Genomic DNA, 15,846 nt, shown 5'->3' on the forward strand with positions numbered 1-15,846 from the left:
CCAGCAGAGATCAGAATCCTGTTTGATTCCTGGCTTTGTCCCTCAGCTCCCACCCATGCTCAACCATCCCTCACAGCCCTAGACACACCCTAAGGGAACATTTCTCATAGCTGGTGAACCTCCCAAACTTTGCATCTAGGATGGAATGAACAAAACAAAAGGAAGAAGATAAGGCTGAATGTTTGGCAGACAGAAAAATTCTCACCAAGAAAACATCTCCCTTAAATTAATTCTTCAGCCTCCCCAGCAGAGAGCTGCCAGTAGATCCACCACCACAACCAGACAACCAAGCAGATTTCTGGAGTGAAATAAGGAGTACAACTCACCCAGGTAGTTGTCATCCTCTGGTTTCCCTGAGTAACTGTGCTGGCGCACATCAATGTTAGTGGCACCGGCTGGGATGCGAACCACAACGTTATAACCTAGGAAAGATTTAACAGAAAGTTAAGGCTATTACACAGGCATTTGGTTTGTTTTCTACAGGAAAAGGGAAATGAGCTAAGTTACCTCGCATTATACAAGCTGATACTTTTCATTTAGGGATAGCATAAATAGTTATAAAACGGAATATACTATAGCTAGAAGGATTTTGTATTTTACATCAGTGTTTTTGTAGATTAAGTGCCATAGTGGCTTTTATAGACCCACATTCTTCACTTTTAAGTTTTTAGCAACAGATTCTTACCATAATGCACCGTGTTAAATGTGCCTGCAACAGTTTTGCATGAAGAATTATCCCCACCACAAACACCACATTTATCTCTTCTTGCTTTTGAATTCAGCACATGATCACATCCAGCTTGCTTTAAGAGAAAAATTGAAAAAAATAGATTGAGCAAACACAGACTAGAACAGCATTGACAAATCTCCTAATTAAGGCACACAAAAGCTGTGTATGCAAAAGGCTGCTGTGAGATAAACTGGTATGCTTCCTTACATTTTTCCACTAATTTACAGTGTGGCCATCCCACAAGGTTTTACAATAAAAGACTTTTACGAAGCAAGAATCAGAACAACTGTTTGAACCAGGTAATGCCTTCACTAGAAAAAAGATTCTTGCATCAATTTTTCCTATAGAGAAAAGTGTGAAGAGCAATTGTGAATGGTACTACTGTAGGACTCTGGGGTCTGATCAGGAAGAACTGGGGCAAAGCACAGAAGGAAGCAACACTGGGATTTAGGCTGAGACTCCACAGCCCTCAGTAACTTAGGGCAGATGTGCAAACATCTTCCACTTGAGTGTGTCCCAAGAGCTGGTGAATGGTCTAGAGTAAGATAAGGAGTGGCTGAAGGAGCTGGGAACCTCAACATGGAGAAAAAGAGGCTCAGGAGAGACTTTCTCACTCTCTACAACTACCTGAAAGGAAGTTGTAGCCAGGTGTGAGTCAGGCTCTTTTCATAGGTAACAAGCAACAGGACGAGAGAAAACAGCCTCACATTCAACAGGGGAGGCTTAGATCTGATATTAGGAAATAATTCTTCACCAAAAAGGTTGTCAACAACACTGGAACAGGCTGCTCAGGGCAGTGGTGGGAGTCACCCTCCCTGGTGGTATTAGAAGACATGTAGTAGATATGGCACTTGGGGACATGGTCTAGTGGTGGACTTGGCAGTGTTGGGTTAATGGCTGGACTTGATTTCAAAAGCCTTTTCCAACCTCAATGATCCTATGATTCTACATGTGGCTCTTCAGCAAATCTGGAGGCTGGCACAAGTTTCAGACCATTTGGGGTTCACAGAGCCTGCAGATGCTGCTGGCATTCTCCTAGTGAAGAAAACATGCCAGCAACTGCCTGGAGCAGGCACAGAAGCGCCAGCCCGCCCTACAGAACTGCCATCCCCCTTTGGTGAGGAGCAGGGACAGTGATTACCCGGCACAGGCCCTGCACGCAGATGTCGTTGGTGTCGGGGCCGCAGGGCGTCCCGTCGATGACCCGGTCCCGCAGCTGGTAATAGGCCGTGTTCCCCGCCACCCGGCAGAACAGCTTGCACCGGTCCTTCATCAGGACTGCAGGGGAGGGAGGGAGACCAGGAGCACGTTATCTGAACACCCTCACCCCCAGCAGCGATCCAGCAGGCAGGATCTGCACCCCCAGCCACTTACTGCCGCTGTATTTGGGAACCCAGCGCACGTTGGTGGGCAGCCCGTTGATGTTGAAGTGCTTCCCATCGAAGTCGGCACACTGCTCATCCCGGAAATCCTTCTTCAGCTTTGAGCACGGTTCCGTGTTGCAGGATTTAAACTTCATGCGACGACCCACGCAGTATTTCCCACCGTTTTTGGGTCTGCAGAGACAACACCAGGCTGCAAATGAGGTGGAGTTGCAATTCTGCAACCTGTTCAGTACAGTCAGGATTTGCAACAGCATTTTGTAGGCTCTGTCTTTGTACATATCTTTAATTAATATCCCAGGTTGACAAGCAGGAAATGTTATGCTGGTGTCTAACAAAAAAAATCACAGATGCAATAAAAAGAGATGAAAAAGAGAATATTTGCTTTCTGATGGATGCCATGGTAGTGAGAGAAACCAGAAAGGAAGAGCACCATCTTCTTCCTCATCTGAGTATTTATTTTCACACTGAGGGATCCCACTCAGGCCTGTGTTTCCTTACAATCCCATCAATCCTATGGATTTTGTGGTTGACAATTTGCCTTTGATCTAGTGGGTTGCAAATAACTACACAGGAGAAAAGGCTTCCTTTCCTGCAGAGGATGAAAGGTCAGGCAGCACTTAGTCCTTCAGGATTTCTAGTCCCAAATGTTAGAAATGGTAATGCCAAGCACTTTTAAACAACTTTACCTCCACATATTCCAGAAAGCACCAAAGACAGCCAATAAATAACTTATCCCATTTTATAGCAGGATGACACTGGTATAAACTGAGGAGATCTCATCCAAGTCACATAAAACCCAGTGGATAAGCCTAGGAGAAGCTATCATTTTAAATTTCCCGACTCACAGATTCAGGACTGTAGTCATGAAACTATTTTTCTCATATGTAGATGAAGCCTTTGCCAGAGAACATCATTCTGGGGACTGAAAGAGCCTCTCCCATTCCATCTGCTGCCAGCAGTGGTGCAAGAATGAGCTGCTCATTAGAATAACCACCAAACCAACACCTTCTACCTACTCCCTGAAAAATGAGTGCCTGCACTAGCAAGAAGTGCAATCAGAAGTGACTTGCCAGGCTCCAACATCCTGGCACCCACAACTCCTGCCTTCCAGGGCTGTTCTTCAGGATCAGCTCTGCCTTGCCTGGGGACCAGGTGCCCATCAGTGACTCAGGGATGCTGGCAGAATGCTCCTTCCCTTGGAAGCTTGGTTGTGAAGGAACACACACAAGGTTTTCACACTTGGAGAACCCTCCAAGATGCAGATAAGAGTGACAAATGGGAAACACCTCTGCCCTCAGAACAGAGATGCTCACCATGAGATCTCCACCTTGCATGCAGCCAGCACCTCTAACAAAAGGGATGGCACCCTCCCTGCACATGCACAAGGGTCTCTACACACAGTGAGTCAACAAGTTCCTGCAGCTGAACAGAATATTTTAGCATCTCAGCACCTCCACCACCCAAGAAGCCCAGCAGTGCCTTTTCTCCCACAAACAACAACTCTTCACTCTTACGCTCAAAAATTCCTTGTGACTCAAGTAGCAGAGTTCCTGTGAAACAAATGAGAGACAGAAGCACAGAACAGCTTGCTCTTGCCAAATGATTGCCTGAAAAACTGGGAAAGGCAGGCATACTTCCCACCACTCCATCAGCACCACACTAGGGATGCTCCCAGGTCTGGCAGAAGGAGTCAGCTCCTTGAGCAGCTGCAGATGAGATGCTGAGCATCACCAGTTACACATATGGGATTTTTCCTCCAGTCACTGAGATCCTCACTGCTGTGGTGCAGACCCCTCTAGTTCCATCCTAAATACCACAGGGTATGATTTGTCCTCTGGCACAGCCCTGAGCAATAGCTGCAAACACTGGCTCTACCTGCTCTGAGGTATGAGTTCTCACATGCCATCTGGAAGTGAAATGCCTGTCACTTACAAAGGTTTCTGGTGTTTGTAATTAAGCAAGTACCAGTGATAAAAAGCCCAAGCAACTGCACAGTGCCCATTGCAGATTCCTGATTACAGACTGATTTTACACCTTTACAGCTCCTAGTGAAGGAGTAAGTCTAAACCTGTTTTTTACTGATTTCATCTGTTGCCCACTTGTTGTGACAAACAACTTCTTTGAAGTTACTTGATTACTCTTGGGACAGCTCCAGGGCTATCCCAGCACAGCAGCCCCTGCAGACACAGCCCAAACCCCTCCTTGCCTTGCAGGCACGATGGCAATTGCTGGGGGTTTCTCAATACCAGAGCCCATCCCATGGACTATTCCCATGCAGGCACAAGAGCTACCTCTAGCTACAAGGGGACATCTCAACCATCTTATTACACAGAACACAGGGAAACTTCTTAATCATGGCAGCAGCACACTCCAGACCTGGGTGAGTCAGTCATTCATGGGGGAATTAACAGGATTTGTCATTTTCACTTGAAAAGCATCTGTACCTCTGCAGGACTGTTGCAGTTTGACAAAACCTCTGAATGATACAAACCTTTAAGGGGGCATTTCTTTTTTAAAAAAATTGCAATTACAACATTTTTATGGCAACCACATTGCTTTCAATATAAATTAATTTAACTAAAATGAGACTCTTAACTATTTAGTTAAAGAACATACAGGAGCCTTTTTTTTTTTTAAGGTATGTCTAATAAAATCCAAAAATCCCAAGCTACTATTTAGTTTTCTCTTCTCTAGACAAGACCCCTGAGATTGAGATAACATTGACACATGGACACACCACAAACTGAAGGATGTTACTAAAGCTTGCCACCGTGTTGCAAACTATCAGCTTTGTAACCCTGGCAGTAAATCTCCTTGCAGACCGTGCTGGGGGCCTAAGCACACTTACACTTGTATAAAGGATCAGCTGACATTTAAAAACAGCTCCAAACTCCCCTGACAGTTACAGAGTGTTTTAAACCAGCATTGCTTCTCACAGAATCTGAGGGACAGAAAGAGCTGACCCTGAAAAATAAGTCACCCTCATATAACATCGATTTTCAGTGTCGTGGAGAAATACAGCATACTTCATTCTGTGTAATATTTTTATGGATCATCAACAATGTACCACAGAGACAGAAGGGAAAGCAGTACATGCATAGAAACCTCCTTGTTTTGGTTCCATTTTGCTTCTCTCAGAATCATCTATTCAGCCAATTAACAGCCAACATGGCACTTTGAGTCCAGTCTCATTCCCCTGACAAGCTCCTGCACACACCCCAGACCCACTGCATTCCTCCCAGCAGCCCAGAAACTCTCAGGCCCAGAGAATGATTCCCACCCCAAGAGGCCTGAAATATCTGATGCTCATCACCTTGAGCATCTTCACTTGAAGATTTTGAGGCAGCACCCAGCTCCCAGCAGTCCAGGAGCACAAGGTGCAGACACCCTGCCAAGAAGTGTTGTTTTGGGGGTGCTTTGCACCTGCCCCACGGGCAGCAGCTCTGCCTGGGAGCACTGAGGCTGTCACAAGGAAAAGCCCCAGGAGAATTAACTGCAGGGCACATGTGCTCATCTGCACATTTGCCCATGTACCTGGGCTCATGTGTGACTGCAGAAAAATCTGTGAAGCTCCAGTGTGCACAGATCAGTTTGAGATATCCTTCCCTGCATTCCAGGAAGCCCTAGGACTGGAAATTGGTTGGTGGCTAGCACAGTTATCTATATGTGTGTTTACATGTCAGGCTCAGACAGTTTTCAGTGCAGGTGGATACTTCTGTGATGGACTAAAATGCAAATGTGATCTGACTCACATCCAGAGATAGCACTCCCCCATCCAAAAAGCCATTCCTGAAAATAGGGTATTGGCATCTTATCAAATATGCCCTTTCCCATAATTCTGCAACATGTCTTTCTTTGAAAACCAGGGCTTTGAAAACCACAGACCCTCTGATGATGTACCACAGCCATGGGCTTTGTCCACCAGCCAGGCTCAAATTCCCATGTGGGCAATCTCAGTAAGAAGGGTCTGGTCTGGTTAGCAAACACATTCCTTCAGGGTATGTCAAAACACTCTGTTGCCATTCCAGAGGCTTACATCTCTTCCTGCATCTCTGCAGGATACTCATCCATTTACGTGTCAGAGCACTCTCCAGTGCGAGGCAGGAGCTGCAGCCTTACTTTCTGTACCATGGAGGGAATGGTAATTTTCAATGCCAGATTTAACACTATTTTTTACTGGATGCAAGAACCCACCCCAGATCATCATACACAGAAAAAACTTGAAAAAGCTAAACCATCTTGGAAGATAAAAGATTTACTGAGAATTATTTCAGACCTAACTCGCTGTATCTGGGTTGGATTTGTTGCCTTCTATAACAGATGAGGAACTGTCTCTTTTTGAAGTACTCTGAGAAAGAGAAAAGGCAAGAGAGTATCCAGTGGAGTCTCATCCATTTGTATAGTTTTAGCAGCTCCATGATAATGGGGACACAGGTGGTGGGAGCTCACATTATGCTGTCAAATTATGGGCACAAACCAACAAGCAGTGGAAAGTTCTGTGGATGGTGCCAGGACAGACTACTCCTCACAGAGACTTTGTGTGGGGCTGGAGAAGAGAGGCCAGTGCCAGCACAAGGCTCAAGAAAGGGGGCCTGGGAAATAACCACTATCAATCATAAGGATTTCTTGGGCAGCTTGGTGCCCAGTGTGTTTAGATGCTTTTGCGAATCCCAGCCACGGCAATACACCTACTGAAGCACCAGGATACAAACCACAAGCTATTAGGGAAGATAGAATTTCAAATCCTTGGCTACCCTTTAGGATAAAGGAGATTTTCTATCACAAAAAACTATCAGTCTGAAGAGATGCCTCTCAGAAGACAGGAATACATCTCGCTGACAGCATCCAAAGTTTCAGCAGCAGAGCTGGAAAGATGCTTTGTTTTTGTCTTTCCATGGCTACCAAAGACCATATGGAGTGTGCTGACTCAGCACAGCCAGATGAGAGCTCTTTGCACTTGTGTTTTTCTTAGCATTGTTTTAATTAACGTGCTGGTGTCCCACTCTCTCAGCCTCAACTTTTGACACTTGCCCAGCTGTGCTGAGCAGCCTCTCCTCTTACTACACCACCAGTGTCATAGGCATAAGTTCTCCCTTTTCCCATTAGCAGTAATCAAACTATCCCTGGCACATCCCTAGTGGCAATTTCCTTGGCAACAAACCACCCAACAACAGTGATGAGAAACAGGAATCTTTTTAAGACCCCTCAGTGCAACCAGCCCCACAGACCCCTCTCCTCTCTGTATCCCAGTCCCAAATAAAAGCCCAGAAAGCCTCCTGCCCACCCCTTCTTCTGCAAGAAGGCAGTTAAACAGAAACCAGCACAATTCACAATTTACGTAAACAGGCTGTTTCATACCAGTTGCTCAAGCTATTACTGTTGCACCAGCTACATATTTGTCTCCTTGAAGCCCACAGCAAAATTCCCCGCCGTTTCAAAGGGTGCAGGGTTTTGCATTCCAGGCTGATAGCAAACATTTCTGAGTGCCACTTTTTAATGGGGCACAGATTTCTGCTGAGGTTTGGCTAGTCTGCACCAGCTGAAATGTAACTGTATAAAGGATCAGCTGCAAAAGCAGCCAAAAGCTGGAAAACCAGACAAAGCAGGAAAAAAAAACTGGTAGAAAACTTTATTATAAAGGCCTGTAGGAACAGCTGTAAAAGCAACCTAAGGAGGGGTAAAATGGTGAAAAAGGAAGGTTCCTTCCTTTCTCCCTCTTTTCTGAATCACAGCTTTGGAGAAAGAGAAACACCTCTGGAAGTGGGACCCCAGCAGTGCCCCCACAGGAAAACAGAAGCTTTTTATCCCTCATTGTTGAACGGATCCCTTTTTAGATCACTTCACCCACACACCAAAGACAGGATCCTGCCTCACCCATGCCGGGCAAATCCATCCATCCCCAGGGCAGAGCCACCTGTCCTTGGCACCCACAAGGACTGGGGACTGCCAAAGGTGATCTCAGCCCACCTGGGCAGCCCAAACTGCTTTTGCCCATCTCACCCTGTTGCACTCCCCTGTGTGCACTCACTCGGGCCTGTTGCACTCTCGAATCGCCGTCTTTATGCCGCCGCCGCAGGTCCTCGAGCAGGTCCCGAAGGGGCTCCAGGTGCCCCAGGCTCCGTCTGTCACCGGTGCCTCTCGCTCCTTGGGCACACACATCCCAAACCTGCAGTGCTGCATGTGAAGGAGAGACATGGCAAAGGTGGGACTGTGCTGCTTTGCATTAGGAGTGACCAGCCTGGGCAACAACACCCAGCCTCACTTATTTCTCAGCCACACACAATGATTTTGCAGTCAAATAAAATTGAACTACTTTATATTTTGTTTGTCATCCCCATATTTTTTCTTTCTCCATACCCTTAAATGGAAACGTGAAGGGAAGGTGCTGAGTCTGTGGAAAGATTTATGGGATGAAGAGCGATGACAACAGCAACCACTGAATATTCCCTATTTACTGGTGCTAAGCAGCACAGCAAGCTCAGGCCACTGGCTTTTCAAAAAGCTTCTCTATCTGATTTCCTGGAGAGCTGCAGAAACTGTGCCATGTCAGGGGAGGAGACAGGCAATGAGGAGAAACACCAGGGAAAACACAAACCTCCCCACTACTACCCAAAGCAGAAAACTTCCAAATCCAAAAGTCAAATAGAAAAATTAATTCCTCAACCTCAAGCATTTTTTTGTTTTTTTTCTGTTATACTCAGACATAACATGGGACTTGCCAAGATCTTGTCTACCCTTCTGTTTTCCAGCTATGACTCTTATTTTCTTTTGTTTAGAAAGCTGGATTAAATTACCGTGGCAAGCCCCCATCCCCATTTTCATGGTATAAATTGTGTCCTTTGGGGTATGTTTACTAGATGGACTACACAGACCTCTGCAGAAGTGAGATCCAGGGAAGAGTCACCTTCTGACCTCAACAGAGTGGATGGAAAAATGTCCCCTCTCAGTGAACAGTGCTTGATACAGTTGATTTAAACCCAGAGACATGCAGATGCCTAAATCTTTGTAATTATGGGAAGCCCAAACATTGCTGATTGCTCACAGATTAGAAGAGGCTACAGACTACAGAATACAGGTAGAGAACATCACTAAAATATTCCCTTGCAATATTTCTGTGTACCAGGTGCTGTTCAGATCTGATCATCTTTATGGGAACAGGGTCAAATTTGCTGATGCACCGTGTTTTTCCAGCCTTTCCACTAACAGCACAACAAGGTTGCGTCAAGACACACCACAAGCTCATCCTGCTTGTTTAGACACCCTCAAAACCAATTTGGATAAAGCTATCTTGGAAAACAGAGCAGAATCAAGGTGTTCTGGGGCTGTGCATCCCACAGGACACCAGCTCTGCAGCATATGGGACACCTTTTGCCAAAGAAGGCTGACATGTTACATACATTAGCTTTGCTGATGAAGAAAGTTGATCTCAGTTGCATTTTCCCATGGACATGGTTTGCAGGACAGCTGAAGAACCCATAATTTGAGTCTTGCATGTGCTGTTTGCTCAGAGACAAGCATGGTCTCTAGGCTGCAAAATGCCCTAGATTTGCTTTCATCTGAAGATCTGATTCCCCAGATAAAACTGACTAAAACCCATCTGCTACAGTAAAGGACAGCAATAAAATCAGCTGAAATTCCTGTTTCTTTGCTGCAGGACAAACCCTTAAAATACACAACTCCTCCTGGCATTTAGAGGTTGAAAACCTGAAGGTTGGGGTCCCTATACAGGTCCAAAGAGGTCAGACAGCTATCATTAAACAACAGAAATACATGACACCAATCTAACAGTGCTGTCCCAGTGGAGAACTACTTGCAGCAATGTTGATGCTCACAGCTAAATATCTAACCAGAGTCATGCCTGGCACCACTGACCCAGGGAAGATGACTGAATAGCTAACTAGTGAATGAACACAGCTAACAGACCGTGACATGACCTATATGTCTCCCATCCCATGGTTGAGTATTAACCAGGAAGTCATCTACATCCATTGATTTTATTAAAAATTTGGGGCTTGGAGTTGATGGTAAAGTGAAGCAGGGAAAAAAGAGCAGCTGTTTTAAATAAATGGCAAGATTATCTTATGAAAATGCAATGGTGCTTCTTGGAACCACACTGTGAACAGTCTGGCTGTGCAACCTTTGTGCCTTTTGTATTTTAAAAATAATTTCTATGTTGAGATATACCAGAAAGACTAGAAAGCCTGCCAGGGTCCTCTTTCCTATAAGTTTACAGCTCACAGAATGAAGAGAATAAAAGGCAGATTGTCTGGAGCAAATTCAAAATATCTTAGACACACAGTGGAGCTGAAGAGCACTGGCAGGGATGGAAGACATTACAGCAGACTTTCCCTTCCATCTTGCCACTGGAGTTCCAGATAATTCCCCAAATCCAGCTCCCACCCTTGGGCTGAGTAAATGGAGTAGCAGGGGGCAGAAGGGGCTGTGCAGCTCCATGCATGTGTAACAGACACACTACCTGCTGCCACAGGGCAGCAGACACAAATCACTACTGCTCATCTGCTCTTCTGCTACCATTCTTTAAACAACCCTGAAAACCACAATGGAGAGTGGCCCAAATTTACAACCCCCTTTATCTTCTTCCAGAGATTTATCTCCACCCAACAATGAGCTGGTTCTGTGGAACGTGGTAAAACCATCACCCAGCAAAGCCAGACTTTGGGCTGGGCTTATGGCCTGATTTAACAGAATCAGATTTGGTGTCCTCACATATAAAACATGCAGAAGTTAATACTCCCATGTTTTTTAATGTCCTTGGTTTAAGAGTAAATTTAGAGCCCAGTTAAATCTACATCCCAGTAGTTTTAGCTAGATCTCTTTTTTTAGCTATTCAGGCTCTCTTATTTCCAAAGATATCTCCATAAAAAATGGTATGGTATTTTCTCCATCTGCCAACCCATACAGCACAGGCTTTAAACATGCAGACTTGAGGCATTAGTCAGCAAGTAGCAGTTTGACAGGGCTCCTGGCCACAGCATAGTACCAAAATAGCAATTTATTCCAAGGAAAAGCACTTCAGACTTGCATCTCAGCACTTTATAAGCCCAAGTAAATACCAAGCAGGACAGAGTTGATGACCCAAACTTTGAATTAGATGAACATACAGACAGAAAAATTACTCCATGAAGCCCTTTTGTGAGAACACATTTAAATGCCCGAACACGAGTGGGCTGCATTAGCTTTTCTTAAGAGCCCATCTGCTCTCAGCTGAGAGGTTCAGATCACACTTGTCTAGTTTGTCTAAACCTGTCAGATTGTCTAAATTTGTGGCCTGAAATGTTTTTCATTAAGAGCCATGCAGCTGGACACTGCATGGCATGGGGCAGCTCTGAGGGGGAGCTGATCTGCTCAGCTGCTGCTGTTTGCACATCACTCTGGTCATATCCAAGGGTAAGTGCAGGTTTGCTGCAGCCCAGATTTTTGGAATTTCAAGAAAATTTCAAAGTTATTTCTGATCTTTCAGTAGTGAGCAGATCCCAAGCTCACCAACAGAGAAGTTGAGGGCACAAGATCTCAAGTCATAGGGACTCCACAAACACCTACACTCAAAATGGGGATTTTACACAAAAACGTTAGACATTCCAATTACATCTCTACTGCACATTCTCAACCATAAAAACAAATCTGCAATTGCACTTTTCCCTAAGAAAGGAAGGCAAATTGATACATGATGCTCACTGTCCTGAAGGAAATCAGTCAAGTGTCATTGAACAATCGAGTTTTCAGACACATGCATCAAAAGATAAATTTCTAAAGAGTTATACAGCCTGTATGGAAAATCATATTTAAAATAGCATCCAGAATTTGTATTAAAGTATGTTTGAGAGACTATGATTTAAAACTTTGACTCTTTCTAAAGAAAACATTATTATTATTAATATTTATCTTAAGAGCCAGAAAAGCAAAATTTTAAGCTATACCATGTAGAATAACATCACACTATTTTTATTAGACACAGATGGAGAATACTTTTTTCAGACACAAATGGTAAGAACCAGTTCACATTTTTATTCAAAAGCTTCAGTATCTTAATAAAAGAAAAATCCTCTCAACTATTTTTCTACAGATATGAACAACTAAAAATTAAACACTTATCCTAGAAACCACAATGCTAGCTGGAAATTAACATTGCACATGGAAATGGAAAGTTTCTATGAATTACTGCCAAAAATGTTCCATACAGAAAATGTCAACCAATTCTATATTTTACTCTGAAGTTGTCAAGATGAAAAGCCAGCTGACAAGTTTATGTTACACAGAATTACTAATTGCTCACATCACATTGGCAATTTCTAACAAAAGCTTAGGGAAGCTTTGCAAAACTTTTGCTCAAAAGTTCACTCAAGGGCATTAATTTAAAAAGATAAGCACTCCAGAAGGAGTAACTGCTTTAAACAATGTTATGCCAAAGAGTTGACTTTAATCATGTTATCTGGGCTGGAGATGTCCCAGGCACCACCAGGCTTAAAACACACTGAGCTGCTTTGGACTTCAACCACTGCAGTCAGAGCCATGCCCCACACAACTGGCATTAGGGCAGGATGACTTTGACTGGTATGCTCAACCTGAGCCCAAGAAAACAGAGCCACGAGGCACAAACCACCAGGCATTACAGACCTTTCCAGGCTCACATTCTGTCCCATCAGCCCAAGGTGTGTGTTGGGTTCGACATCCCTTGTGAGCACCATCAACGTTGATACACCAAAGTCGCCGACACTGCATCTGCTTAAGTGATTGCAGAGATCAGAACGTTAAATATGTGCCTCATGCCTTACCAGACAGATGATTCTTTATGAAATTATCCCCCTAGGATTTATCATTAACTCACAAGCTTGACAGTAAGTTGATAGATTGTGAGTTTGCCATTCATACAACCCCAGGGGACCTTATTTTGCTCTGGCAAAACCAGGAAAAATAAGGTGTGAAATTTCACTTACCATATAGGGGCACACTTGGGATCCAGGTCCAAAAATTAACTCACATTGTTTGTTGACGTCATAAATCAGCCCTGGGAGCTGCTGAGGCAATGTGTAAGTTCTTGATGAAGGTTCATCAAGCAAACACTCCCCATAACCAGTGCTACAACACAAATCAGAGTAATGGTGTTAAACAGGAGGCAGTGAGATCAGAACCCACTTGTGTTTACCTGAATTACCCTTAGGGCAGTTGCACACCACATTTGCCATATTTAACAAGCACTACAAGAGCTATTTCAAACTCAAGCACAGGAGGGTGTGTTACCAATACACCACCACCCCTGTGCTGTGACAGCAACTATCCACCACAGCAATCAGCTACCACAGCAAAAGCATTTCTGAGTGTGCATTTAGCTGCTGAGCAAGCACTGGTACATTTTTATAAAGAATTCCAAAAGAAAAATCACTGATTAGCAGAATTGCCCACGGGACTGAGCTCCTGGATTTCCCAGAACACCATCAAGGCTCTCATTCTGTTCCACACCACAACACACAGGAAGGCATCACAGCAAAATGGGCGAATCACTATGCATCAAACTGACCCGTGGGCTCCTGGAACGGTGTTCCCACCACGGATTAGTGCCAGGGCTTTATCTTGACCTGTGGAGCAGAAAGGCAGATTCAATCTGCCTTCTAAAACACAGCTCCGTATCTGGGCCACAAGGCTTGGAAAAGTCATTCTTCAGGTTTGAGGAGAACACACATTCCTTAAAAGCAATATCCATGGGGGAAGACTTATTCTTCCCCATTGAGAGGCTGGTCCTTGCCAGCTTATCATGAGGCTGAACTGGCAGGGACTGGATGCCAGGGGTGCATTCCTGCTCTATGTAAAGGATGCGTGCACACACAAATCCCTCTGATTTCCTCCAAACACTGCACACTAGGACTCCAAATTAACTGAAGAACTCCATGGACACATGGACATGTGAAAACAGCCCAACACATGCATATGCAAGGCCTTACTCCAGAAATTCAGTGATGTATTTCCTACTGCATTTTGACCACATCCAGGGATTGGTGTAGAAGTTCAGTGTTGGTGCCATGACGTGCTGTTGATTTTTACCTCCATCTTCCTTGCACTTGTGATTGTCATCATGTGGCATGTTAAATCTAAGAGGAAAAGAGCAGAGAAAAGTAGAATCAGTTAAGAAGCAAACATCAAGTATTTAGCATAGCAAGGGCAACAGTGTGAACTAAATGTAAGCAAACCCAAGACTTTTTCCTAAACAAGCTACTGACAGATATTACAGAAGTATTGATGCACACATATTCATAGTAAATTCAGAACTGTTAATGAACAGGGTTCCTAGCAACTCATCTGGAAAAAGCTGTCCAGCACCCTGCTAAGCTCCCCAGTCCATGACTGCATATATTTAGTCAGAGAAGTCCTCCAGGAAGCCTGGTGTAAGATGCAGTTTCCTTTTCAGCTGATGGTTGCTATCCTGCAAACAGGCTGGAGTCTGGCCCCTCCTTCATAAAAATGACAAATAATCTGGAACTGACCACACATCCAGGAGTTGATCTGAGGGAATTCTGAAGGAGATGATTGACTTGAGCCCACTGTCTGCAGACCCTCATGCACACAGGCAATACCATGTTGGATACAAAATATTTTCTAATGCAGCTGAAAATCCTGGGCCACACTGCTGCCTAAGCAAGGCTGCACCAGGGATAGACTTGGCTCCCATACTTTATGTGGAAAGTTTACCAAATGCCATTGCCAGCAAGCATTGCTATCAGCAGAAACCAACGTGAAGTTTGCAGCACATGACACCTTGAAGAATGTGGTAAATTCGCTAATGGAGACAGAGCGGCTTAAAGCGCTGCACTGTTTGAAGTGGGGAAGGGGAAGTGACCTGGTGTGATCCTGTGTTCCAAGGCTGGGGAGTTTCTATTCCATTAAGATTACCTCCAACAAACCATCTTTTCACTCTGCTCTCTGAAAAAAAAAGAGCACAGAGGTGTTTCCTGCTCAGGAGCACTGCTAACCCCCCCTGCAGCTCTGGGGCAGCATTAGTGAAGGAATTAGCCACAGGTTAGGTGTGGGGAACACCAAAACTTTGGGGACTTTCTGTCAGGAAGTCTCATTTAAACAAATACTACTGTGGTTAAAAATAGGCTGTCTCAGCCAGCTCTCCATGAAGAAAAACAGAGTTTAGAACAATGAGAGATCTGTTCCCAAGTACTCATCCATTCCACACCTACAGACCTCCACTGCAAAGCAGGCGTGTGGTGGTTTGGGACTTTATCAGCTGCCTAAGGTTGTAGCCAGGGGTAAAGGACTATGTGATCTAAGATGATTTTTCTCATGACTGCTTAGTAGTGAGAAAAAGTCTCAGTAGTGAGAAAAAGCAAAAATCATTTGAAAGAAATTTCCGCTGGAGGAGGTGAATGGCAGCATCTCTTCTGGGGATGTCCAGCAGCACAAGATTTTCCAGTTCAAGAGCTGAGTCAAGCTCACTTACACACCTCATCACCTCCTAGATGCCCTGGGTAAGCTCCTCCTTTACACACAGCTGCTGCATTGCCTTCACCAGCACCACACAGAGCTGTGGGACAAGCTGTGGCAGGCTAAGGACCTGCTCTCAGAGAAGACTTCAGTCCCAAAAGGTAGTTGAGATGTGCCAGCAACCCTTGCCCTGGTCCTCCCCAAGGCACCCAGCACCTCCCTTCTGCCCAAAATCCTGGCTAGTTCCAATGGCTGTCAAGATATCATTGCTTAGGTGCTGCTTGTGAT

General features: G+C 44.7%; 1 protein-coding gene across 5 annotated transcripts in view; it reads right to left on the minus strand.

Annotated features, from left to right (window-relative positions):
• Nucleotides 1–15,846, minus strand: part of ADAMTS9 (ADAM metallopeptidase with thrombospondin type 1 motif 9) — a 79,141-nt gene that overhangs the window by 46,326 nt on the left and 16,969 nt on the right. For 4 of the 5 annotated variants that reach the window (XR_001523890.3, XM_015640778.3, XM_015640780.3 and 1 more), the window contains exons 9-16: nt 14,073–14,219; nt 13,071–13,212; nt 12,751–12,858; nt 8,144–8,289; nt 2,105–2,286; nt 1,872–2,008; nt 686–803; nt 327–422 (exon numbers count right to left, since the gene is read on the minus strand). Coding sequence is in view for 4 of the 5 variants with exons in the window: in XM_015640778.3 (XP_015496264.1) it covers nt 327–422; nt 686–803; nt 1,872–2,008; nt 2,105–2,286; nt 8,144–8,289; nt 12,751–12,858; nt 13,071–13,212; nt 14,073–14,219 (1,076 nt within the window). In the remaining variant the exon portion in view is untranslated. The remainder of the gene's footprint in view (nt 1–326; nt 423–685; nt 804–1,871; nt 2,009–2,104; nt 2,287–8,143; nt 8,290–12,750; nt 12,859–13,070; nt 13,213–14,072; nt 14,220–15,846) is intronic. The other variant, XM_015640779.3, reaches the window with a different exon arrangement.

Source organism: Parus major, chromosome 12 (genome assembly GCF_001522545.3).
Source record: "Parus major isolate Abel chromosome 12, Parus_major1.1, whole genome shotgun sequence".
Classification (NCBI taxonomy): Eukaryota; Metazoa; Chordata; class Aves; order Passeriformes; family Paridae; genus Parus; species Parus major.